At 35.2% G+C, this 26,415-nt stretch overlaps 1 protein-coding gene and 1 long non-coding RNA gene across 3 annotated transcripts in view; one reads left to right on the top strand and one right to left on the bottom strand.

The window, feature by feature from the left end:
- Nucleotides 1-740: 740 nt before the first annotated feature.
- Nucleotides 741-18,639, bottom strand: LOC136034326 (uncharacterized). Its single transcript, XR_010619161.1, has 2 exons — nt 18,519-18,639; nt 741-1,026 (listed from the first exon to the last, which is right to left on the bottom strand). It is a non-coding gene; the product is annotated as an uncharacterized LOC136034326 (long non-coding RNA).
- Nucleotides 18,640-18,765: 126 nt separating this feature from the next.
- LOC136041597 (soluble guanylate cyclase 88E-like) overlaps nt 18,766-26,415 on the top strand; it is a 129,948-nt gene continuing 122,298 nt past the window's right edge. Inside the window, exon 1 of one of the 2 annotated variants that reach the window (XM_065726305.1) lies at nt 18,766-19,007. In XM_065726305.1, the coding sequence (XP_065582377.1) occupies nt 18,840-19,007 (168 nt within the window). In that variant the 5' untranslated portion in view covers nt 18,766-18,839. The remainder of the gene's footprint in view (nt 19,008-26,415) is intronic. The other variant, XM_065726313.1, reaches the window with a different exon arrangement.

The raw sequence follows: 26,415 nt of genomic DNA, 5'->3' as shown, positions 1-26,415 counted from the left end.
AGCGGTTAATTACAAAGGCTTCCGATTGAGCGAGCGTTTGAAATAAAAACTATTAGGCGAATTTTGACAAGTGATGTGTTTCAAGGAAAAAACACATTAATTTTTTCGTTAAAATTAAGAGATATTGGCTAAATTAATTGTATTTTTAGCGACGATTCCATTCGGGAAACTGGAACAGGCTTCTTTTTCAATATAATCACGATTTTAATAACGTATTAGCCCACCCCCCTCTGGTTCAAACTTTGGAAGACCCCTCAAACAAACTTCAGAGAAAGCTCATTTGATTGGAAATCGGAACTTCTAGGGACCATTTTTTTGGGCAGTTACTTTGTTTATAATAAGTAATGTAGACTATTCAAAATAATATCAATTACGTAAAATATATAGTCCTTAGTTAAATCGATACATTTAATCACCTTTTAAATTTTATAACTGTTAACACCACTATTTTATCATCATCCCAACAGCGGATGTCGGCTATTTCTATAGCCCTCTGAGGCATGCTATGCCTTCATCATCCTCCATGCAATTCCTCCCGAGCACATCCTTACCAAAATCCTCAGATGTGTAAGGTAGATTATCACCATCAGTGTCATATCCATTTTGCCCTTCTTCCACAGCTCCGAAAAATATATTATCCACTAGAAATCTTATCCACTTACCATTAAGCTCCAATGCTTCATCAATATATCCCTCTTGAATGTACTCTATCATGCTATGGTTAGATGTAATCCACTAGATGAGAACGACAATTTTATTTACAAAAAAAAAACAAAAAAACTGTCCCGTCGTTAAGTCAATAAATTCCATGGAATTCATGAAAATAACTTCTTGCTCCAGATGCAAGACGTCCTCCTCCTTCTCCTCGACAACTTCCAGTACTATATCTTCAATAAATCCAACCTCTTGCTCCATTTTTTCAATTATTGTGACCTTTAGCTCCAATTTTTTAACCAATCTGATTAACTTCTCCATTTCCTCAGGCAACAACTCACTTGAGGCCCGAATTGGTTGGACCTCATGTTGCTATGATAAAAAAAGAATTCATTGTGCTATATGTATTTAATAAAACTCAAGAACAAACCAGTTTCTTCGTTAGTTTCTTTCAGCTTAGCGTGAGATAAGACACAGACAAGTGACATAATAAATGAAAAATATATAATTTAGGAAATATATATATTTGGACAGTTTGAAGCTAGAAAACAATTCTATTTTACTGAAGAAGCCCAATTACTATCTATGGAATAATGAATTAAGACCTGGTGATACTTGCATTGAACCACTAAAATGCGCCAGCTATTTTATCTCCTAATAGATGAGGGCCGAAGTCTTAAGCCCCAAATAGAACTTTTATGCAATCCAGTTAGACGGAATGTTGGAAATATGACAAAACTACAAAAGTTTTCCCCCATTGATGTTATAAAGTATCTATGCTTGTCTGCTGTTTACCTTACCGTCTGTACTGTAACGTCGTATAGTCAAGTACTTTTCCATCCCAATTTCTTCCTCTTCCAACAATCCAGAATTCAGCCATTACAGTGTTTCATGATAATCAAAAAGATGCATCAATGAGGCAGAGGTATGTAGAAGGATATATTCTTCCTTTACTTAGAATATCAAGTTTTACACGGCCTTATTTGTGTTTAAACATCAGTTTATATTACTCCCACAATGTTTCAGTTAAATGTTAGTGGCTGTTAGTAATATCCATGATCACTCAACCAGACAAGCATCCCAAATAGGACATTCCAAAAATATCTTTTTTCCTGTATTCGTTATGTTGGGTCTGTGTGTTATATTAGTTTACCAAGTGCGTTATTAACGTAGGAAAATGTAGCAAGCTATGGAACAAGGTTAAAATCTCTGTTTTAAAGCATTATATTTTTTCATAGCTACCTTAGAGCTGTCTCCCATTTGTGTTTTTTTTTGTTTTTAGAGGGTGAACGAACGGTGATTACTTGAATTTTTTTGAAGTGTCATACGAAGTTGGGCGAGGTTGAGCCGCAATATTTTCATTTTCTTGTGTTTCGTCTTCTATTTTTTTTCTTTTTCTTCTTTCTTTCGTTGATTAACAACAGCGTTATTAGAATTTTCTATTTAAGGAGTGTATGGCCTAAACAAGTATGGTTCTGGCGGTTGATGTGTTTGTTTTCTGTAGATAAAACTCTTATCCTCTTAATTGCTTGATTAAAGGATAGCTAAAATTGCATCAGTAATTCAAGATTGAATGTTTTATGTGGTTCTTTTTTTTCGTCAGTGACTTTCCCCCCTTATTTTCATATCCTGCCACAGGATTCCGGTCAATAAATTGATTAAGTTATTGAAACGACAAAAACCAACCAGTATTTCTGCAAATAAGATTTTTAGCCTGGGTTTCCACTGATGCAATTTCACACAAAAACGGCCGTTTTTGCGTGAGCCAATATATTCCTTCCGATTTTTGCTGCAAGTTCATGCGTCATGACGGCTCAACGGCTGTGTTGAATTATTCCTACTGAATCATTGAAAATGACATCAGTTATTCTGAACTCAAAGCTTTTCAGAACCATAAATTACAAGTAACTGAGAAACTAATCATGTCTATCAGAAATTCTCCCTTAATATTTGACAAAGAAAATGAGAGTTGTGTCCTTTTAATCCAAGACTTTAATACTTATCGCCATAAGGGATATTTCTAGTGTAACAAACATAGAAGACATTGTATCTCTAACTAGGCATAGCTAGCCTAGGCTAATATAGTTTAGCAATTTGAATTCTCGAAATTGATTTAGTCTATTTCTATGCATTTGCTGTTTAAGTATGCCATAATATTTTTTTTTGTTTTTTGCGATTCGATGGCTTCAGGGAGCCGTTTCTATGTGAATATTTTTACGATTTTCCTGCATACTCTATCCGTGAGCCGTTTTGCGTTTAAAAAAATCGTATCTTTGGAGCCAAAGGTATGGGAATAGATTTAAGAGTATGAAATCTTTCAAGAGTGGACACTAGTGCTAGTATCTACAAAAAATCACCGGCGTGATTTAGTGTAGTAACAAGTCTAGTATTATAACACAATTAGTGCAGTAATAAGTGCCTGATCTCAGTTTCTAAGAAAAAAAAGAATTACAAAGCTTGAAAAATGCCAACAAACGCCAAAGGCTAAATACGTGAAGATTTTTCATATACTTGCGCCAGTGTCCATTCTTATAAATTACCCACAGTCTTTGGGATAGATTTTAAGATCTACGATATTGTTGTATTTATCCGAACGTTCTAAATTTTGCCGAAGATAATACTGTATTGACGCAATTGTCATCTAATTAGAGATGACAGAAACTTGAGATAACGGAACTTTTCTCTTTTCAGTAGAAAAACAATCTAGAGATTGTTCCTGCTTGTAAGACAAGCTTATTATATATCTTTACAACTTAGTCTCTTCCTGAAAATGCGAGCAAACAAGAATATTTTGTTTCTTATCAAATCTATTTTTAAAATAAATAGCGTAGAATGCAAGAGAACAAAAACAAGTTTAGCAGTCAAAGATGCATCGGATCTCGAAAAGCGTATAATTTACTTTTTCAGGTGGAAAAATCAAGTAATAAAAAATGAGAAGGAGAAAAACCCACAAAATCACACAATTAAGTGAGTGTTGGAACAAAGTAAAGTATTTACAAGTCCTGAAAAAAAAAACAAGAAAAAGAGCAGAAAACGTGAAACATTCAAGAATTAGGCTTTTTACTTAATAAGGTGTTTTGGTTTAGAAGGCCAGTGTTTCTGTTTTACCTAAAGACAAATCATTTTTTTCTCCTTTTTGAGATTTTTTTCTATTTTGCAAAAATTTTAATTTATTGCACAATTTTTGTGCATGATCGTGACCGATACGCTTGATCATTCTTGCCATAGGGTTACACCATTAAGCCATAGGGTTACACCCTTGCCATAGGGTTAATTACTAACACAGTACGTCCATGATATTCTTGACCGAGGAGAAATTCCAGCTTCCACTTTTCTTGACATTAAAAGAGCGTTTCATTCAATATTTCATGATATTTCAATACATAAGTTGGATCATTACGGTATAAGAGGGCCAGCAAAATCCCTAATATCATCTTATATTAAGGACCGTTCTCATTATGTTGATGGAAGTGATGTTTCATCTGAAATGACTCGTCAATCTAATGCTGCTGGTGTCCCACAAGGGTCAATACTTGGTCCCCTACTTTTCTTAATTTATGTAAACGACCTGAATAATTCAATGAGAATATTTGGTTTAAATTTCCAATTTGCGGATGACACTGCGTGTACTGTCGCAGGGAAAGATGTGAGCTGTTTGAAACTTGCATTGAAAGAAGCTTTCAACCATCTTCTATTGTGGCTTGAGTCAAATTACCTAGCTCTTAACGCTGATAAAACGAAATTTGTCGTTTTCTCGCGTTGTAACGCTGCAGTTCCTGAGCTTCAACTAATTGAATCAAGTGATTTTAAAATAAAGATTTCACGAGCAGCAACTATGCGATACCTCAGATTCCTCCTTGACTCTAATCTATCATGGAAGCCTCATAATCTAATCTGCGGATGAAATTGGGGAGAAATATAGGGATAATGCGAATACTCAGGTAATCCCTTCCCTTTGAAGCAATGAGATCACTTTATTATGCACTTATTCATTCTCATTTAATGTTTTCATCCCTTGTTTACCTTAAAACATTTACTTCTCATATTATGCCATTTCAGAGACAACAGAACAAAGCTTTGCGGGTCCTTAAGAGCTACTTGCCTTCCCCTAAATTATATCCAGCGAAGTCGTCAGCTGATTCTCTGTATTGCTTCCTTAATATTCTTCCTTTAAGACATTTTGTGAAGGTTGAATCTATCCTCTTCAAACTGAAGTATGACCGTGGTTTGCTTCCCTCGTTTTTTCGTTCCTCGAATTGTTTCCCACTTAAAAGTATTGACCACGGACATCTAACTAGAAATTTCCATAAATTATATCAGCCAAGAATAATAAATGAAAGACCAAAATTTTTCCTTCGAAACTCGGTAATTCGGTATTGGAATATTTATACGTCTAAATTGGATACTTCAAAATCAATTAAAACTGCTAAACGAAAACTTAAATTTATGTTGATTTATTGAAAAATTTTTGTGATAAGTGAATTGTTGTTGGTTGGTGGGGGTCGCCTTTGGGATTTTAAGTTTGTTCCCATTTTATATGGTTTTTATGATACTGGACCTAGGCATTCTCCAGGGTTCTTGGTATCTTTTATTTGTCTTCTCAGCCGGGCTCTGGACATTTTGTAACTTATTTTATTATTAAAATGAACCTGAACCTGAAATGTGGTAGTAACAGTAGTAATAGAAGTAGTGTGTATATATTGCCCTTTGGTGGGATGATGTTCCCCTTTAAGTATTCTCTGAAAGTTTGAACTTAATTCCCAAATTAATTCTTGAGATCTGCTATTTTGACAATGTGCATGCACGTAGTGGCTTTTGATTTAGTTCAAATTTCTGCTTAGCATTGTAAATTAAATAGTGCGGTACTAGTAGTGCTGCTAGTTGTATTCGTGTTGGTAGCATGCAAATATTGCCTTCTTGATCACCTCCCTTATCATTTCCTGAATTTTCCAAATTAATATACTCAATAATTCCTGTGTTATACCCTTTTGACAATCCATGTACATATAACTTGTTTTGATTTGGTTCTACACTCCCCTCATCCTGAAAGACTCGCCTGAATACTCTTCGTCTTCATGGAAGTTCAAACATGTATACATTTCTCAATTGAATATACTATGTATAAACAATGAACGAATTACCTAATTTACAGCTCTTGTCCTGAGGACTTTGGGAAGGTTGACATCCCCAAAGACATAATTACTGGACCTTTCAACAATGTTGAACAAAATGGCTCTCTTAAAATTTCCATCGGATATGTCTTGGGGATGATAGGATTGGGGGGGGGGGCTGACCTCCCTCCATTCACTTTTAACTCCCAAAAAGGGCACTAAAACTTCCAACTTCCAATCAAATGAGCTCCATCCGATCCAAAGTTTGTACAACTACACGTTCCATAAAAATCTTATGCCCTAGGCACAACTTACAACCCTTGCCCATGGGACTTGGGGAATTTTGTCCACCCTAAAGACGTTTTTGTATGATTTTTAGACTATTGATACCACAATGGCTATCTCACAATTTCAATTGAATGCGTTTTGGGAAAAGAGGATGTCAGAGAGGGGGGCTAGTTGCTCATGTTTGAATCTTAAAAGGGAACTAGAACTATATATTTCAAATCAAATGAGCCTCTTCTAAAGTTCATGAAAATCTTATATGGTCTTTGGACTATTTTTGAACTAATAGCTAACTTGAAACTTTTATCGAATACATTTTTGGAAAATACAACTTTTTGCTGCCCACGATCATTTTGACTCTTAAAAAGGGAACTATAACATCTGATATCCAATCCAATGAGCCCCCTCTATACGATCTTCCTTTCCATAAAAACCTTATATGCTCTCAGGGCATAGCTTGTAACCCTTAGGTTGAAAGCTGTGGGGGGGGGGTGTCATTCTCAAAGACGTAATTTCCAGACCTTTAAACTACACTGAACAAAATAGCTGTCTCAAAATTTCGATTAGATCTATTTTGGGAATTGATGGGCGTGGGGGAAGGTTTGTTACCCTCCAATCACTTTTGACTATTAAAAAAAGGCTCTTTTGACTTCCAATCGAATGAGCCTTTTTTGAAGTTTCTACGACAACAAATGATCATCTAAATATTTCTATCAGATGCATTTAAAATACGAGGTGTGTGTGTGTGTCGGAGGGGGTATCCGCCCTTCGATCACTTCGAACATTTTCGGTTAACAAAATGGCTATTTCAGAATTTTAAATCTTAAAAAGGGCACCAGAACTTCTGATTACCAATCAAATGAGCCCCCTCCAAATTTATACGATCATCCTTTCTTCTACGATCATCTGTACATTATATGCCCCCAGGACATAATTTACAACCCTTGCCAAGAGGACTGTGGGGTGGGGGGTTGTCATCTACAAAGACATAATTTCTTGACCTTTCATTTGCGTTGAAGAAAATGGTAATCTCAAAATTTTGGTTGGATGTGTTTTGGAAAATGGTGGGCGTGGGAGAAGGGTATGTTGCTCTCCAATCACTTTTGATTATTAAAAAGGGCACTAAACCTTTCAATTTCCAATTGAATGAGCCTTTTTAAAGTTTCTACGGCCACAAAAGACCATCTCAAAATTTCGATCAGATGCATTTCAGGAATATACGGAGTGCCGGGGATATCCACTCTCCTACCCCTCTGGATTTCAAAAAGTGCACTAAAACTTCTGAATAGCAATCCAATGAGCCCCCTGTGAAGTTTTTAAGATCACCCTTTCTATATAAACCTTTTATGCCCCCAGGGCATAACTTACAACCCTTTCCCTGAGGGCTGTAGGGGGTAGTCGTCCTCAAATGCATGATTTTCGGACCTTTCAATTACGTTGAACAAAATGGCTATTTCAAAATTATGATTGGATGTGCTTGGGGAAATGGTGGGCCCGGGAGGGGGGTTAGTTGCCCTCCAATCACTTTTGACAATTAAAAAGGACACATTCCCTTTCAATTTCCAGTCGATTGAGCCCTTTTCAAAGTTTTTACGATAGCTCCGTCAATGCGAAGTGCCCTGGTCTAAAACCAAAAACAAACCAAAAAAAAAAAGTAATACATTGTGCCCACATCGCTCTTTACTTAGGCAGCGCTAGCAAGTTTTCAAACTGAAATTGAACCCTTCGAAATTTTGTCTGACCCATGAAAACGTAACAAGATGCTTATAAACAAATTTTTGATGCGTCTCGTCAAGATTTTTGTACCCACCCCTCCTCCTTAAAAAATAATCCCTTCTTCTGAACAAAAATCCTGGATACGCCCTTGATTCTTACGTTCCAAATCCACCCCGAAAATATCATTTGAACATTTTTATAGCTCTCTGTTTACAGAAGTACAAAAGCACCCAAGGAATTATTTTTAGCAAACTAGGGAACAAAGTTAATTGAACAATTATCAAGGGATCTGCGTTCTGAATTATCGGATTCACACAGAATTACTCAAAATCTAAAACTTCTGCTTAAATTTGTCGTAAATTTTTCGAAATAAAATTTTCCGAAGTAAAATGTAATTCACGGCAACACTTGCAATCTTGTTGATTTGATATTGGACTAGTACCGAATTAAGAGGAAAACAAGGTTAAAATTCTCCAATTTCTTGGGGAAAGTATCTTACCCATGCCCTAAAAATATGGGCCTGTGTGTGACTGCAAAATCAGTAACTAATTCTTGCACAACTTGACGAGAGGGGAAAATAAATCCTAAATTCTAAATACTTTGATTGATTGCACATTTTGACGCTATGATATCTCAGTGCCCTAACAACAGTGGATAAAAAACAACAAAAAAACTTATACGCGAAGAAGGAAATGCCTAATTTCTGAACCCAAAGGTTCTTTTTCGGCTTCAGTTTTGCAAGCAGATTTAGCCCTCAATAGTTCAGTCTCAGTTGAATAATTATAAACCATCACTTTGAATTGGACGAATGAATGAATTTTATTACCCGTAAAAGTATAAAAAACACAAAGTACGGAGTATTATAAATAAACAAAAACAAAAGCGATACTTACTTTGAATTATGATAGTGTGATTCCAGTTAAACTAGAGCTTAAATCAAAACATAAAGCTGCAAAAGCTAGACTTCGTTTTTTGACGGCCAATGTCGACAATAATTTAGGAGATTCAGTTCCACCTCTCACCAGTAATGGTCAGGTCTTGCAACGACAGCAATGAATCTGGTACTATTGATTTTTTGAGGGATTTCTTATCGACGAAATCGTTTAAATATTTGTCAAGGAGTCTAATGCCCATGTATTGTTAAAGAAAGACTTAAACTCTATTTGACAACAGAAGAACTACGTATCTAAATTGGAAGCCTTCTTATCATGAGCTATGTTCGATACCCAAGGATTGGAAACTGCTAGTCAAATAGTCTTAGCTTGCCTCTTATTATTGACTATTTTTCAACCAAAAGGTTCAAGAGATCAGAGTGTCTGCATTTCACTTGTTGGGAAAGAAGCCCTTCTGGTTATAAGTACTATAAAATTTGTTTATTTTAGATACGTTGCGCAAATCTTTCAATGCAGCAGCAGCCGATGAAGAATACAGCTCAGTATACGAGATGATGGTGATCTTCAAGGGAAGGATCAGTGTCAAGCATCACGTAGCATCTGAACCTACTAAGTGGGGTTTCAAAATATGGGCTAGGATTCGATTACCTGGACATGCTGAAGGTTCTGAGCCTGATCAATATAGCGGTGCTAATCGTAACATCCCCACGCAAGGGTTGGGAAGAGATGTTGTTGTGAAACTCACTCATGGCCTTAAAACACAAACACTAACGTGTACGTACTTTAACAATCTTTTTCTTTCGTTTCTTTGGTGGAAGCACTAGCAGAGGAACAAAATTTGTAGCGCTAGAATCCTCTGCATAAACCGCCTTGCAAGCAGAAATATATAGCAGAAAATTGAGATGAAAAATTAGAAATGAGGAGCCTTGTCGTAAGTTAGGTCTGCTGAAGGAACGACTGTTCTGCATTTGAAAAATAATAATATTGTCGGTGTTTGCTCATCTTTTGCTGGTTAAATCCAAACTGACAGTGTCCAGAGATGATTTAACACACGCTTGGGAAATGTAGACTGATCGATTAACTGACTTCACTTTACTCGTTAGTTACTTGGTACTTGTCTGTTAAACAGAACATTCTCAAGAAGTGAAGTTAGGTTAATCCTAATGAAATATAGAAAAACATGATGATAATATAATACTTTAGAAACAAAATTATAGAAACTATGACCAAGAGTTATTGAGAGCAAGGCGGGCAGAACACATTATATTAAATACCTAATCCAACCTAACCTAACTTAGCCTAACCCCTAACCACCTCTAAATATTAAATATACTATTAAAATATAACTACATCGTAGTTTTCTCGCTCGAAATAAGCAAATCATGAGCAAATCAAACCGGTTTTGTTGTATCTTAGACAGCGTAATTCTCGAGGATGTCCTGTTTAACAGACACGTAGCCTACTAATCACTTACTTCACCTTGGTGTATGCACGTTTTCCATTATTTTGTGGATGTTGTTGCAGTCAACACTTTGCTTCCTCTACAAAAATACACCTTTCCGGCACGCTTGGTCTCTTCCAGTTCCAAGCATCTACTGTAATAGCTATCAAACAGTTCGTGGTAACGAACTGTAGTAAGGAGTGACCCGGCTCAATAGAAAACGAAACTCTAAAAAATGAAATTTTGAAACCAATAGTTACATCAAAATAATCGCATTTTAATGCTAATTTTAAATATATAAGTTTCATCAAGTTTAGTCTTATCAAAAGTTACGAGCCTGAGAAAAGTTGCCTTATTTTAGAAAATAGGAGAGAAAACCCCCTAAAAATCATAAAATCTTAACGAAAATTATACCATCAGATTCAGCGTATCAGAAAACCCTACTGTAGAAATTTCAAGCTCCTATCTACAAAAATGTGGAATTTTGCATTTTTTGCCAGAAGACATCACGGATGCGTGTTTATTTGTTTTTTTCCCAGGGGTGATCGTATCGACTCAGTGGTCCTAGAATTTCGCGATATGGCTCATTCTAACGGAAATTAAAAGTTCTAGTGCCCTTTTTAAGTGACCAAAAAAATTGGTAGGCACCTAGGCCCCCTCCCACGATCATTTTCCCCCAAAGTCACCGGATCAAAATTCTGAAAGCCATTTTATTCACCATAGTCGAAAAACCTATTAACTATGTCTTTGGGGCTGGCTTACTCCCCCACAGTCCCCATGGGAGGGGTTGCAAGTTACAAACTTCGATTAGTGTTTACTTATAGTAATCGTTATTGGGAAGTGTACAGACGTTTTCACTGGGATTTTTTTGGTTTGGGGGGGGGGCAGGATAAGTTGAAGGGGGGCTACGTGGGAGGATCTTTCCATGGAGAAATTTATCATGGGGGAAGAGAAATTCAATGAAAGGGCCGCAGGATTTTTCGCATTATTAAAAAAAAATAATGAAAAATAAATATAAAAAGTTTTTTCAACTGAAAGTAAGGAGCAGCATTAAAACTTAAAACGAACAGAAATTATTACGTATATGACGGTTCACCTCCTCGTAGTACCTCGCTCTTTACGCTAAAGTATTTTTAGTAATTTCAACTATTTATTCTTCGGCGTTTGTGATACAGGGGTCATTCTTAAGGAATCGGGACAAAATTTAAGCTTTAGTGTAAAGAGCGAGGTATTGACGAATGAGTGAGCCCCCTCATATACGTAATAAAAACATACAAATATCGAAGTTCGCTACGTAAGTCCATTCGTAAGTTACTTAATTTTTTACTAAAGAAAACGTCTGTAAAAAATAAAACTTCTAGTTGCCTTTTTAAGTAATCAAAAAACTGGAGGGCAACTAGGCCTCCTCCCCCACTTTTTTCTCAAAATCTTCCGATTAAAACTATGAGAAAGCTATTTAGCCAAAAAAAAAAAAAAAAAAAAAAAAAAATATGCAAATTTAGTTTTAATTATTTACGTGCGGAGAGTCAAAATCAAAACATGCATTAATTCAAAAATGTTCAGAATTAAATAAAAAAAACAAGGTTTTTTAACTGAAAGTAAGGAGCGACATTAAAACTTAAAACGACCAGAGAGTATTCCATATAGTAAAGGGGTTGTCCCCTCCTCAGCACCTCGCTCTTTACGCTAAAGTTTCGTTATGGTTTTAAAAAGTGTAGTTGTGAAAAAGAGTAAAAATTGAGCGTAAAGAGTGAGGTGTTGAGGAGGAGACAACCCCTTTACTATACGGAATAATTTCTGTTCGTTTTAAGTTTTAATGTCGCTCCTTACTTTCAGTTAAAAAGAATGTTTTTTTTTATTTAATGACTAACAAAAGACGGTATGGGTGAGAACAAGCCCTGGTCAACCCTCAAAAATGGCAAGGACTGTAATTGGTATCTTTATTGAGATCCGGCTTGATTGTCTGAGCGGTCATTGGCCAGTGAAATCTGACAAAAACAATGCTTCTCGGTGCCAGAACTAGATCTGTGGGACCAGAACACGATTCAGCTGCAAAAAGTACAGAGTGTCTTTGCATCCAGAATGATTCGAGATCTTTCACATTGTCAGATAAGAAATGTTAAAACAGTGTTTTCTGGGGACGGCCCTTATTTGTTGAAAGTTGCATTTCTTACTTTTGTATTTTTTTCAGTTTCTAAATATGTATTCAAAATCTACGTTTTGTTTTTACATCTAAAACAAGTTCTTAGCGTTAATTTATCCCAAAGATTTGAAATTTGCCCACGAGAGGGTTGAGTAAGACATTAAGCGCATCTCTACCATTTTATGGTATCCAGATAACCCTGATAGGAAATAGACACATCGATACTACCCATGCAAAAAAGTGATTTTTCTCGGTGATCAAGTTGGGGAATTGTGATTTGCTTAAATTAGGTTTTCGACGATGGCGATCGCAATGGTCCTGTTTTATGTATCAATCGTCCAGCCTTTTTAAGGACTTTCAAGCTCTTTTTCAAAAATGAGATTCACCATAATAAAAGTTGACGTTCCCGAAGAAGCAGCAACACACGTTTTCGAACTTTCGGTTACTATAACCAAAGGTTCGCTCTTTACTAAGTTACTGTAACCTTGAAAACTGTAACCAGCTGTTGCTTGCAAGGGTTTTATTTATCCATTGCCTTTCGGAACAACTGCACTGAAAAGTCTCTTCGTTTAAATCAAACGGGTCCTTCCATTCTTGAGGCATTGCGTGAAAGAAAAACTGCTTATCAGTTGGCTCCTGTGTTAGAGCATTCGTTTGTGAGGCATTTGAGGAAAAAAGTATAACTTTAGCGTTGAGAATGAGAGCTAAGGGGGGGAGCTTCATCAAATGCAGAATAGCTTTTGTTTGTATTGATTTTTAATGTCACTCTTAACCTTCATTTGAATAAGCTCATGTTTAAAGTTTGATAATACTTTACTAATAATACTAGCCAGGTAATTGAAGTTATCCTCTTCTTCTTAATAATAATTTTTTTTTTCAGCCCTATGTTTATACCCTCAGCTCTGAAAACCTCCAAAGTTAATTTATTTTACGAAGTTTTTTTAGGGACACTCAAATTAGAAAAATTCTTAGAAAAAATCTTAGAAAAATTCTAAGTCTAGGAGAGTTTTACCACCCTGCTTGATACCATATTTTCTGTTTGGCTTAGCTGGGCAATAAGCCTTTGCCGTTAAATTCTAAACTGAATTTAAAACGGGATGTTTTGGTTTGTACCCATCTGTGAAACCGTTATTGGTCTACTTTATGCATAAGAATTTAAATAGAAATTTGACCTTATTCGTTTATGCTTTGACCGGAATCGGATTTTGGATGTTTATTTACACATAAAAAAGAAAAAACCCGGGTCCGTACGTTTCTAACCGCGCATGAGTCTTAAAACATAGATTACAATAATGGACATGCTGTCCAAGATCGGCATTTCCTTTAACCTCGTTTTATCAATCCGAATCCTCTGTGTACATCTATGCCTCTTCTTTTTTTTTTGTACTTCAAGCTAGGCTTACCAAATAGATTGGTTTTGATTTCTGGAGTTCAGACAGAATTTTTTCGAGTTGCAAAGGTCCTAGGATTGATTCTTTCTACAACTAGCTATTGCAAGTTTATATTTAAGCGGAGGAGAAACTTCACTAAATGGAGCCTGGGTAAACATCGTATCTAAGTGATTGTCAGTTAATTCAGCAAGACTAGAAACTTGAGATAACAAAAGTTCCCCTTTCCAGTATAAAAAAAAACGAATTAGAAAATTAATCTGCTTGTTTAACAAAGGAATACATCTTATTGCATGCATTTCCTATTGCGTGTTTCTAAAATAATTTCCCAGCATTTTTCTCAAAATAAAAGTAGACATCTTGATGCTTTTCAGATATAATTATAAATGAGGTGCTATAAAAGATTTTGTTAAGTCCTCTATTCCGTCAATGAAAATGCAATCCTTAACGTCAAAATTTTTTAGTGATACAAAAAATTAAACTTTACCACATAGAAAATCGTAAAACCAGCTCTCCAAAACTTTTCATGCAAGATAGAGTGAAATTTTGATGATGCAGCACAAAAATGGATTTTTCCTAGTTCTGTATTCAATATCAATGATTTAAATTGATTTCCAGTGAAAAAAGTATAATAATAAAAAAAAGACAAGGAGCCATTGTAGCTTCCTCAACTAACGATTGTAGGAAATGATATAGAAAAAATGGAAAAATTCTAAATTTGGAAGAGAAGGAAGAAAATTATTTTAGGGGGGAGAGGAATTATAAACAACACTAAAAGACAAAAAAAATAAAATAAATCAGATTCTGATACCATGGTAAATGGATTTCGGAACGAATTTTAAAAAACGGGAGTTTTGAAGTTAAGTACTGACGATTATGATTATGATTTTGAAAAAGGGGAAGTACTTAGGCGCCTTAAAAAACTTTAATTAAACCCCTTTATAAGAAAAATCATAAGAGTGAGAATTTTCTCTCTTAGATCAATGATTCGCAAATATTTGAATTGTGAAGCTTTGAATAGATTGGTGCTGAGGAGTAGTGTGAGCAGGTATGTTGGCCTCAGGTGACCTGTGTTGCAGTAAAATTATTGTGCTAGCAATACTTGATATTAAAGTCTCGAAAATAAAGTTATACGTCAATAAGTGTTATTTGAACATACTTTTATTCAAATTAAACTGAAACCGATGCATGTGTTATATTATACCTACTACCTTCTGGCTCTTTGACAACATTCGTGGATTTCTTAGAAGTTTAGGAACCTGTAATATTTTTGATCATCCCTGACTAGAAGGTGTTCTCGGAGTCAAAATATTTTTGATCAACCAAAATAAAAAAGGAGCTACCAGACAAGGAATACTACAAATCCGCCGAAACTTAAAACAATTACAGTACTCGGAGCATTCACAGCAATCACGAAACCTCTGGGTCTGACAACTCAGACCTAAAGAGGTTCCAGGAATATTTTTGATTATAGAAAAAAATATTGTTCAACAATGTTTTATCAACAAAACAATATTTTGCCAAAAAAGTATTAGTCCATCCATAAACCTATTTGTGTCTTGTCGGATTAAAACTTTTAGGGCATATATTTTATGCCGAAGAGACCTAAAAGAACAAGAAAAGTTCGATGTTAGAAGTTGAAATTGACCATTTTTTGCAAAACGAAAGCTACCAATTGGACTACAATGATGTGGGGTATCATTCAATAAAAAATGAAAAGAAAATGAAACTGATGCAAAAATAGATGGCACAGAAACGAGAAAATACTATATCTTCGTAGTAAAGAAAAGGCGAACATTGATAAATTTTAACTACATTCCCACCCTATACTCCTAACACAATCTGTGGTCCCATCATCTAAGTCAAAGGGGATTAAAAAGAAACTAACTAAATGCTGATTCAGCGCAAATTTGCGAAGAAAAATCAATAAGCAATTACCAGAGTTCAAATTTTTGCCAACCAAGTTTTAGTCTACCACCTATTGATGGCTTGTTAGTTTTTCTGCCAATTAAATCAGACCAAAGCTGTTTTGTGGCAGCACAAAGGTGTATTTGCGATTGGATCTCCTCGTGACTGTACTCAATGATTATAAACGTAAAAGAGATTACAAAAAGATAAACATCGACAAAATTTAACTACATCCCAGCATATGCTTCCAACCCCCTCTGTGACTCCATCTGATCAATGTTCAAGGGCATCATTTCTCTGACGTAATGAAAGAATCTTTCTAAATTCTTACTTAACACAAAATTTTGGAAGTGCCAATTTTTGCCAATCACGCTATAGTCTGTTTGATTATCACTCTCTTGCAATCCAGAGTCTGAGAACAGTCGGAGAGCTGCAAACGGTTCTAACGAACGTTTGTGGAGACAAATCCACTCCGCAAGTTGAAATAGTTAAATAGTAGAATAGTAGATAAAAGTAGAAGAGTAGAAATAGTAGAATAGTAGAATATTATAATTAAGTAGTAGAACTATGAATCCTAATAAGGAGTGGAATCGGTGTGTTCATGTGTTTTACCTGTAACTTTTTTCAGTCATCGTCCAAGATGAGTGTTTGATGATAATGAATAGTGTCACCCTCTGAGAGAGTTAACGTCAATCGAGGGTTCTTTACAATCACTCCCTCTACTCCTTTCCGTTTTTATTTCTTTATCACATTATTTCCTATTAGTTGAGGCGTGTTGTTAAATTCATTACAGATCTAAAGCTGGCACCACTATGGAATTGCCATTATCTTGAGACAAAGTTGGCGTGACGTGAGCCACATTGCAACCTCGCATTTTCAATTTTGGTTACAAATCGACAGACGAGCACTGTCTGGTCTCTAGCAAAGTGAGTTCAAGTTTTTACACCGGAATTGACGATCAGAAATATGCACAATGATGAACAAATAGACTTCAAAGCACATTTAGAGCCAGTCGTTTCGTTCATGGCCACTATCGAACAAAAAAAAAAAAAAATAAAAAAATCTACGATTTACTTCTAAATAACCAGGTTACAAAAGAGTAAGCAAAAGGTAGTGGAAAGAAGACGCATTGTAAAATTCATTGTCGATGTTATGAAACAAATAGGTAAACAATGTTTTAGTTTTCAGGTCCCTACAAAAGAAACTCACACATTCAACGACGAATCTAAAAATAATGAACATTTTTAAAGCTAATAGATTTAGTCTGTAAATATAAACTCAGAATAAAAACCATTTACATTCGATTACTCGGAAAACTGAACAATCCTATGCGAGATGAAAGTTTAATGAAAATGAAACCTAGAAAATATGAAGTATTTCGAAGACGAGTGTTTTTTTACATTTCTCAGTAATGATCTTGTCACTAAAGTCTTTAAAAACCATTCCAAATTTGATGAAAGAAGCAGTATCATAAAAGACAAAGGAAGCTTTAAAGTTTCCTGTATTTATGGACACAAGGACGTACACTTTGGTAAACGATCGGTATGCATTTATGATCCAGATCGAGCGTGGATTCTCCTGTCGTTTTTCGATTTGCTTAAAGAATCTGAGATCTCTAGTAGATTGAAGGAATCATAGTAAAGATGACAGATGTATACTGAAGAAAACCCAGTTTACAAGCTAAGAGTAATTAGAGCTACGCGATGCCATATTCGAAGCAATGCTACTGTTGATAACTTTAGGAGAGTTGACAATTGGACCTCTCAATCCCTGATTGATCAGTCCCGGCCTGCACATTACGCTTTGTATGAGCTAATGGTAGCATTATGTAATGTTTCCATGCTAAGTAGGTCCACCTTCAAAGTGAGGAATGACGCTTCGAGAATTTTCCTCAAATTCCTAAGTTTTAAAACAGCTGTTACCGTTATAATTTTCCTTCAGTTATTTAAAATTACATTACCACTGTGTAGCAAATGATGCTTACAATCCAAAACAAGGAATGACGCTTTGGGAATTCTTCTCAAATTCCTAAATTTTGAAACAATTGTTACCGTTATGATTTTTCTTTAGATGTTGAGATTACAACGCCACTGTCTGCTTACCTCCAAACTAAAAGTTTAGACCACTCTCAAGCATGGAGGTGCTTAGAGTTATCCACTAAACCAACTTCAGTCCCGCGCCCTTTCTAGGTAACCAGCAAGGGCCTGTCTAGTGCACAGACAATTTACGCACATTAGGAAATATGTTGTCAATTAGAGACTCCTAAGTTTCTGCTATTCTCCAACAAATTATAGCTTCTGGATTCAAGCCAAAACTATTAAATTAGCAATCTGTCTAATGTTACTATATCTATCAACACTATTTTAATCAATTTCAATAGTAAACAACCAAGACCGGCTGACCCTCTTAACCTGACACTCTTTAGGGTAAATTTTGATAGTTTTCTTCAACTAATACTTAAGGAACAACTACTCTTTCACAAGAGCAATATGACAAATATTTTTTTCCACAATGATTTAGGAACGGTAAAGTGCAATTATCCAAATTTGTTTAAACAATACAATTTTTGATTGAATTTCTATGTTCTCATGCTCAATATTTTCCATTTTTGTATTTTTTCTAATGCGCTCTGTTAAGCACTAGTCAAACTTAAGCGTCAACAGTGAGGTTGTAAAGGGCAGGGGGAGTCTCATATACAGGAACATCTATTTTCGGTTTGAGTTTTAATGGTGCTTTTTACTTTCGTTTGAAGAAACTTCTAAATCTACTACTAATTTACTACTTAAGAAACCCTAGTAGAAACTAATAATCTACTAGATAAACTCAAATTCCTCTGCAATTTTCATACCGTGAAATTTTAGGCTTTTTGTCTTACTTATACTAAGCTATAAACCACTAACCACAAAAAGTACAACAAAAATTGTTCTGCACATGCAACACAGTTAAAGAAAATAAGGAAACAATAAAAGTTGTGGATACCCAACCAATCAGCTAAAACAACATCTATAATCACGAGGATTTCCTCCTTCTCAATAAAATGAGTGAATGTAATAGAATATACGCTTCTCCGTAAAAGAAACCGAACGTATTACTATCTTTTCAACCGCACGTCCTGCTGAAATTCCAGGCATTTCTAAACAACCTGTGGCTCTTCAAACTTAGGTCTTAATAAATGACATGCTCTCTAAAGATCTCCAGATGTTTCTTACCTAACAAGATCCTTATTACTAGAATTAATTTAGCCGTTGGAGTGCTAAGATCGGTAGTGGGGTTTGTGAAGCAAAAGCAATTCTTGAGTAAATGTACGGCTTATTATTGTTAAATTTATCTGGTTACATAAGGAGGACATGGGGAGAATCAGCATGGGAAGAAATTCGATTAGCAGCAGGAATAAAAGAGATTTCGTTCTCATCACACGAATTATACCCGGAAGATTACATTGTCAAAATAGCAAATGCAGCACAAAAGGTAGGAAAACAGAAAAAATGGATTTAAAAAAGTTGACAATTGCTTTCTAACACGTTTTTATGTAACAATTCCACCGATTAGGAAAAATGTTTCAAGAATTATAAAATGGTTAATGAGTAGCTTAAGTAATGCACTACGTTTTAACGGCCTAATATTAAAATTCAATAGTTGTTCCAAAGTGTTTTAATCTTGTTGTTTCGTTTACAGTTAATAGGCAGTACTATGCCACGAGTATTAACTGAATGAACAAAGCGAAGGAACTGAAAAAAAAGCTGAATTCTCAGGAATGAAATTCACAAAATATACATTATTTAGAAAATAAAATATTAAATATACGAAGCGATAATTAGGAGACATGTTTAACAAATGAGAGGTGACGAGTGTATCCCCTCAAAATCTCAACTATTCTCTGTGGGTAAGTTACACTTCAATAGCGGCCCATATGGCAAGAAAAATTGAGCACAGAAAAGCGGGTTTAATTTCGACAAAGCAGTGAACAAAAACAAAATATAGAAACTTCGCTTTAACCAAGTAAATAGAAATACTACGAATATTTCGGCCCCACATCGGAGGCTTTTCTCAACGGAAAAAAAATTGACAGCCGACAATTTAAGACTTCTTTGACTTTCGTTCGCAAGGTTATCACTTGTTTCGGGACAATTGTGTAAATCAATATTCGTTGAATTTTTTAACTGGTCTTTAATTAAACTATTATAAATTGAATTTATCTTAAAATCCCCTTCACCTCTATTAATACAAATCCCCCCATAGATAATCTTTTTTATTTCTATATTTTCTCTGAAACTTTGTAAAAGTCCTAGAGACTTATCAACAATTTTTGTCTGATCAAATAAAATATTGTGATGAGGAAAATTATACACGTGTTCCGCTATAGAGGATTCAAATGTTTCAGGTTTTTTATTATGCCTTAGCGAGCAGTCTATCGTATTTTTGTGTTGCTGTAGCCTATTTTTTAAATTCTGCTGTGTTCTACCTACATAAAATTTACCACAAGAGCATGGAATTTTGTATACCCCTTTTGTATATTTCTTGGAACTTTATCTTTTCCATTATTTAGCCATGAGCTTATATTATGTCCTGATTTAAAAGCTGTTTTTATATTATGCTTTATTAATTCTCTCCTTAATTTTTGTGACAACACTGGGATATAAGGCAAAATTATGTAATTGGTTTTTTGAGTTGACCCATTTTCTTCTAATATTAGCACCCTTCCACTCCTTGCCCTACTTCTAGGTGCTCCTTCTACTCAACATTGATATAAACTTTGATCAAACGGTTAAAACTAGTCAAAAAGGTCTAATAGTTATTATTCCAGGGATCCCATGCCCCCCCACAGCCCTGGGGCAAAGATTGTAAATTATGCAGTTTGCCCATTTTTACATGCAGTATTTATCACTAGGAAAGAGGAATGTTCGATTCTATGTTCATCCGAAAAGACTAAGGGAATTAATCCGAAACTTTGGATAATGTTGGGGAGTGTGTTAAACTAAATCATAAGGCACTGTGCACATCTAGTTTATCGAAAAGGAGGATCTGCAATATCTTAAGAATGGCTCAGGGTATTAAGTTGAAACTTCCAAGACATACTGAGCGGGATGTTTGAAAAATAGTTGGAGGGGTGCCAGCCCTCTCCATGGTATTTTTAGCTACCCTCCCTACAAAAACACTTGATAAACACATTTAAATAGTCATCTTGTTCGAACTAGTCTAGAGGTCCACAGCTTTTGAGAGGCCTACCAAAGACAATCAAAGCACACTGTTTGCATACTGGTTATCAAAAGAGCGCATCAGCAATATCTAAGGAACTATTGAGAGTATAAAGTTGAAAGGTACGTTGAGGAGGATGTTAACGCATGATCGGAGAGTAAGCAACCCCCTTGCTTTCCCCTCTCTTCTCAAAACTGATATAAATTAGGATAGAGTGATTTTCTTCAAAATATTCAAAAGTTTTAGTAACTATGGCTTCGAAGATACAGCGCCCCCCACATTTCACAGGGTGAGTATTGTAAATTACGCAGTTTGTCCTATTTTACATATATGATTTGTCATTAGGAAAAGGGAGAATGTTTGATTTTGGGTGTGTTCAAAATGGCTAAGGGTATTAATGCAAAACTTCAGGGAATGTAGAGGGGGATGTTAAAATAAATCAAAACGTAATAGGTATATCCAGTTTATCAAAAAGGCTTAACTCGTTATGTCAGGAGCGGTTGAGGATATGAAATTTAAACTCGCAGGGTATGTTAAGGGTAATGTTGAAAATTGGTCGAAGGACAGCCATTCCCCTACAATTTCCTTTTTAGCTACCCTCCCCCAAAGATATCTGATAAAATTGTTTTAATAGCCATCTTGTTAAAAATTGTCAAAAAGTTAAATAACTATGTTTCTTGGAATTACAAAGCCCCTACAGCCCCTAGGCCAAGTGTTGTAAGCTATATAAGTTGCCCGTTGTTTATATATCAGATTCGGTATTGGTAAAAGGGCATAATTCAATCCTCAGTCTTCAAAAAGGCTAAGGGTACTAAAGTCAGAAACTCCAACAGCATGTCGCAGGGGCAGAATGAAAAGTCGTACCCATAAAGTTAGGGCAACACATATAGAAATAGCTCACCAAATTAGGGATTTCATTGATGCTGTTTAGTGTAGAGGTGGATACGTTATACCTTGTTGAAATAAGACTTTTTTTTTAGTCAACATTGAAAAAGCGTTTAGGCCACTCAGGACATGATATCTTTATTTATGTCGTTTCTAGCAGCAAATAAAGATAAATGATATAGGTATGTGTGTATTGCTGCAATGAAAAAACAAATAGTATAAAAAAAGATCACTTTAGAAAAGCTACAACTGATTCTTATTCCTTTCTCTTATATTTGTAAAAGTGTCATTCTGGTTATATGTAAAAGTGTCATTCTGGTATCCTTGAACAAAAGAAATTTATTTGTCTTTTATTCCGAAGCAACATTATCATTCGCTGGGCGAAAATAAGAATAAAACATGTTATTTCACAGTAGTGTTGGCTCGAGCCGTGTTTTCCTTCTTTTTTGTTTTTAGATAAGAATGCATCAGAGGCATTTGGCCAATCAGGATTTTCAACTGACGCCAAATCTTAATGTCATTTTACGATATTCCAAGGGAACACGGAAACTCAAAAACATCTATAGATTATACATCTCTTTTTTAATTTGTGTTCTTAACAACGAAAATTAGCTTAGACGTTATCATACTATGAATACTTCCGACAAAATCTTGAATGATTTCATCTTTTTATTGCTTGTTTGATTTATTACCAACACTGAAGCACAGCTAAAAAGAAAAACATAGCATGGAAAACAAATCAAGTTCTCTGCAAGGTCGACACCGTTTATTTCTCACTTATTCCGAAGATTTTTTAATGCTTCTGCGATTGTCTTGATAGTTGGGAAACAAGGTACTTATTAGGGATTTTTCAGTTACGATTTTGAATTCCCACCCAGCAATTTAAAATGAACTTAGCTATAGGATTGAAAAACTATTTTTTTTAGTCTGTTTTCTTAAGACGATTTGGTTAACGTATTGTATTCCTCTTAAAGTCTAATATTTTTAATTTTTTGAACCTCCTCTTGACAGTGTTACACGGAACTAATGAAATCCTAGTTTCTTTTGTACATTAAATAAAATTAGAATCGAAAAACTAAAGTAAAGAGTGACATTAAAACTGACAGCGAACCAATATCATCCTGTGTATAAAAGGGGCTTTCACTCCCTCAAATCCCCGTTTTACGTGATAATGTTTAGCTAGAGTTTTTATCGACTGCACTATAGATTGCACCATGTGTATCCAGCTGATTATTCGAAGCGTGTTATTTACCGACTACCTTCCAGAACCCTTGATCAAAAAGCTTTATTTTTCAATGCAAATACGACTAAATAAGCCCTTTTCATTCTTTAAACCCTGGAAAAAAACGCTTTTGCGTTAGAATTAAACAATAAAGTTTTTTTTTTAACTGAAAGTAAGGAGTGACATTAAAACTTAAAACAAACAGAAATTATTCTGTATGTGAAGGGGGTTGCCCCTCCTCAAAATTTTACTCTTTACGCTAAAGTTTCTTATAGAATTTAAAAGAAGCTTATTATTCTGATTGAACGGCCATTGTGTTTCAGGATTCGTTCCTAAGAAATTGGGACTAAAAGTCAAAACTTTCAAAATCTCCCTCTTTCTTTTAATATTTATCAATTCGTCCTTAGGCCTAGAATATTGCATTTTCATAATTTTCTCATCTGCATGAAAAGGAGAAGATGTTTATTCCTACAATTGTTTAAAATAAAATGTATGCTCAATCCAAATACTGACCAGGTGTTTCCCTTTCTATTGCAATTCACTAATAAACTTGCCCATTTGAAACTAGTCAATTGCATGAGATAGGATGATTTTCCAAAATGGTTTTGGCATTTTTAAATATTCTTGACATTTAAAATACTCTTGACCAAAATAATCGAAAAACCCCGAGTTAAAAATGAATAACATACTTACTTTTCTACATAAAATTATTTATGAGTCCTTCATTAGGAAATTCTCCAACACTTTGGTCCAACGACCCGGAGCTCCACGGCCATCCGAGGGTAAAAACGCGTACATACATGAAAAGTCACTTTCAAAGTTGGATATACCACTGAATTCAGCTCAAACAGGTGAACCAAATGGTATATGCAAGAATGCCCTAATACTGTCCCCTGCAAAGATATCTTGGCAAAAACACGTATCTGCAGCATCTTGCCCCGTTTGTCAAATGTGAAAACACACATCTACCATATACGTGCTTTTTCCTGTGGACTGTCTCGCGCGGCATCATGGCTATATATGTGTATCTCTGTTAATAGCTATATATCCCTCTGTTTACCTCTGAGTGACAGCTGCGATAATGGTGCTCTTTTAAAAGACAATGTTAAAGCAAAATCTTGCATCCAATACAGAAAAGGAAGACTACACGAAACACAAAGCTCAGTTGAGACTATGAAACGAGAAAGTGAAAAAGACAAAACTAAAACAGAGACAAAGGTCTATACTGCGGAATTGCAGAAGGTGCTTTTTTTTTTTACCAATCATGCATAGCAGAAAATAAGCAATATTCTTGTTGTGACTTGTCTGTTTTAATGAAACTTCCGTCTATTTGAAGCTACGAGGCAGAATCTCAATTCGGGCGTCTTCTGGAATGAGGCTTTGCAAGGATTTGACGCACCTGATACTGGTGGCTTGTATCACAAGCCTGTTAGGATGAACCGTGATATGAAGCGATTTTTGTTCTATGCCGATAATTTTTGTGCACAAAACAAATACTGAGCCCTTTACAGTGAGTTTATGACACTTGTGAATTCAGAAAATGGGCCTGATAGAATTCTGATGATATATCTAGTGCAGGTTCACACCCATATGGCTTCAGAATCTCAGCATTGATTCATGAGTCAAAGCTTCGAAAGATGATATCTTCGGAGACGATATGGATTTCGAAGACCTGCGAAGAAAAGCAGGAAGCGTACCAAAGCTCTAAGGGTGTGCTTAGACAATTTTTAACAATGGAGTTCCATCAAATCTTCGTCCCTTCTGACGAAAAAAGTTGGAGTCAAAATCGAACAATTTTCTCAAGTGAGATTTGCTGTACAAGACTTCACCAGATAGCTAAGAGAAGTCTTTAGATTTTGCGCTGAAAAAAATGTAAAAAGGGGTCGAATAGGGTAAGCATCCTTTTGATGAAAATGCAAACTGAGTGAGAGGGGTGAAGCCTGAGAAAAGAGATGCAGTTTTTACCAAAGCTTGTTCCTTTTATGCCAGAAAATTGCTGGAAAAACGTGTCATCTGATATCCATTCCGTTGACTTACCGAAGAGTATGGCTGCTGATTTCTAGTCATTCTATTTTTATATCTTCTGAAGATGATTTTACTCTTATTTTCTGAGTAAATAACTGAATCTCTATGTATTTTTTTCCAACGGTAAAAACGCGTATTTGCGGATATGCCTGTTTTTACCCGAGAGGGCTCACACAGGAACAACAAGAACGTCAATAGTAAAAATGCGTAAACGACATTTAGCTGCGTCAACAAACTAAGGCATTTATTTCAATTGCATAATTGAAAGAATACTCTCTAAAACTGATCCTAACAATTTTTCGCTTGAATTCTGTGTCTAGTGTTGCGCAATGGATGGGAAAAGTGCCCCAAAACTGGAGAAACTTTAAAAACAGTTTTCTTGGAAAAATGAAAAGTGTGTATACAAGTTTTTGTCTTCGAACGGCCGATCATTGGTTATTTTTTTTCTAAGCCTTTTTTGTACTAAAAGTAATTTAGTGTTTGATAGTGTTCGGCCATAATTTGATTAAGCGATACATCGATATTTTTACTTTCGATATTCAATAATCAATATATCGATTTCTATATTTCTGATCAGTTTTTCATTGAGATTAACTCTTATCTTTGCCAACGTTAAATAAAAAAATTGTTTACTTATCTATTATTCAAGAGTTTGGATGTATAAAATCAGAAAATAATCGTTTTATTGCTCTTTGTATTCGGAGAAAATTAGCTCCAGTTCAGTGGAAAATTACATTGTAGCTATATTTGAATAAGTATTTAGTTGGTATTTTGGTTAGGTGAGTTTACATTTTGCACGCAGTCCCACTATACTTGCCCCTACACCCCCCCTAAGGTGCAAATGTACAGCCCAAATTATATATATCCTATCTAACATCTCAGTTGTTTCAACCCCGCACCTGTAGATCCGGATTCCCGAGTGTGTACTGGCTAACTCATAAGTACAAAAACTTGCAATAAAAGTGTATTTTGTACAAGTTTTTTTTCAAAATTTGAATAATTTAAAATCAAGTAATTAAAACAAACTTCGATTACATTTGTGAATTTCACAAAAATCTAGATTTGAAATTTCTCGACCTCAGTATAAACAAAGATAACCTACTGGATACTTTTGGCTATTGAAACTCAGCAATATGTCAATGTTTTTCCCGGAGAATTGGCTCTACCTTTCAGTGATTAAATAAAAAAAAACAAGTTTTTTTTTTTTAACTGGAAGTAAGATTCAGCATAAAACTTAGAACGAACAGAAATTATTCCAAATATGAGAGGGACGCCCCTCATATACGTTTTTTCTAGTATTTTAAAAATGTGTCTTATTCTAATTAAATAGCCCTTGTGTTTTAGCAATTTTTCTTAAAGAACTAGGACAAAAATTCAAGCTTTAGCGTATAGAGCGAGTTATTGAGGAGGGAGTTACTCTCCTCAAATACAGTTTGAAATCTTTTTGCTTTAAGTTTCAATATTCAGTTCCTCCCTTGTTTTAGTTAAAAAAATCGTTTTATAATTCAATTCTTGATTGGAAAGTTCCCCCTGCGTAAAATCTCCCTC

Source organism: Artemia franciscana, chromosome 2, assembly GCF_032884065.1.
Source record: "Artemia franciscana chromosome 2, ASM3288406v1, whole genome shotgun sequence".
In the NCBI taxonomy this organism is placed as follows: domain Eukaryota; kingdom Metazoa; phylum Arthropoda; class Branchiopoda; order Anostraca; family Artemiidae; genus Artemia; species Artemia franciscana.
The sequence above is the reverse complement of the archived record's forward strand: the minus strand, read 5'-3'. Positions and strand labels throughout refer to the sequence as shown.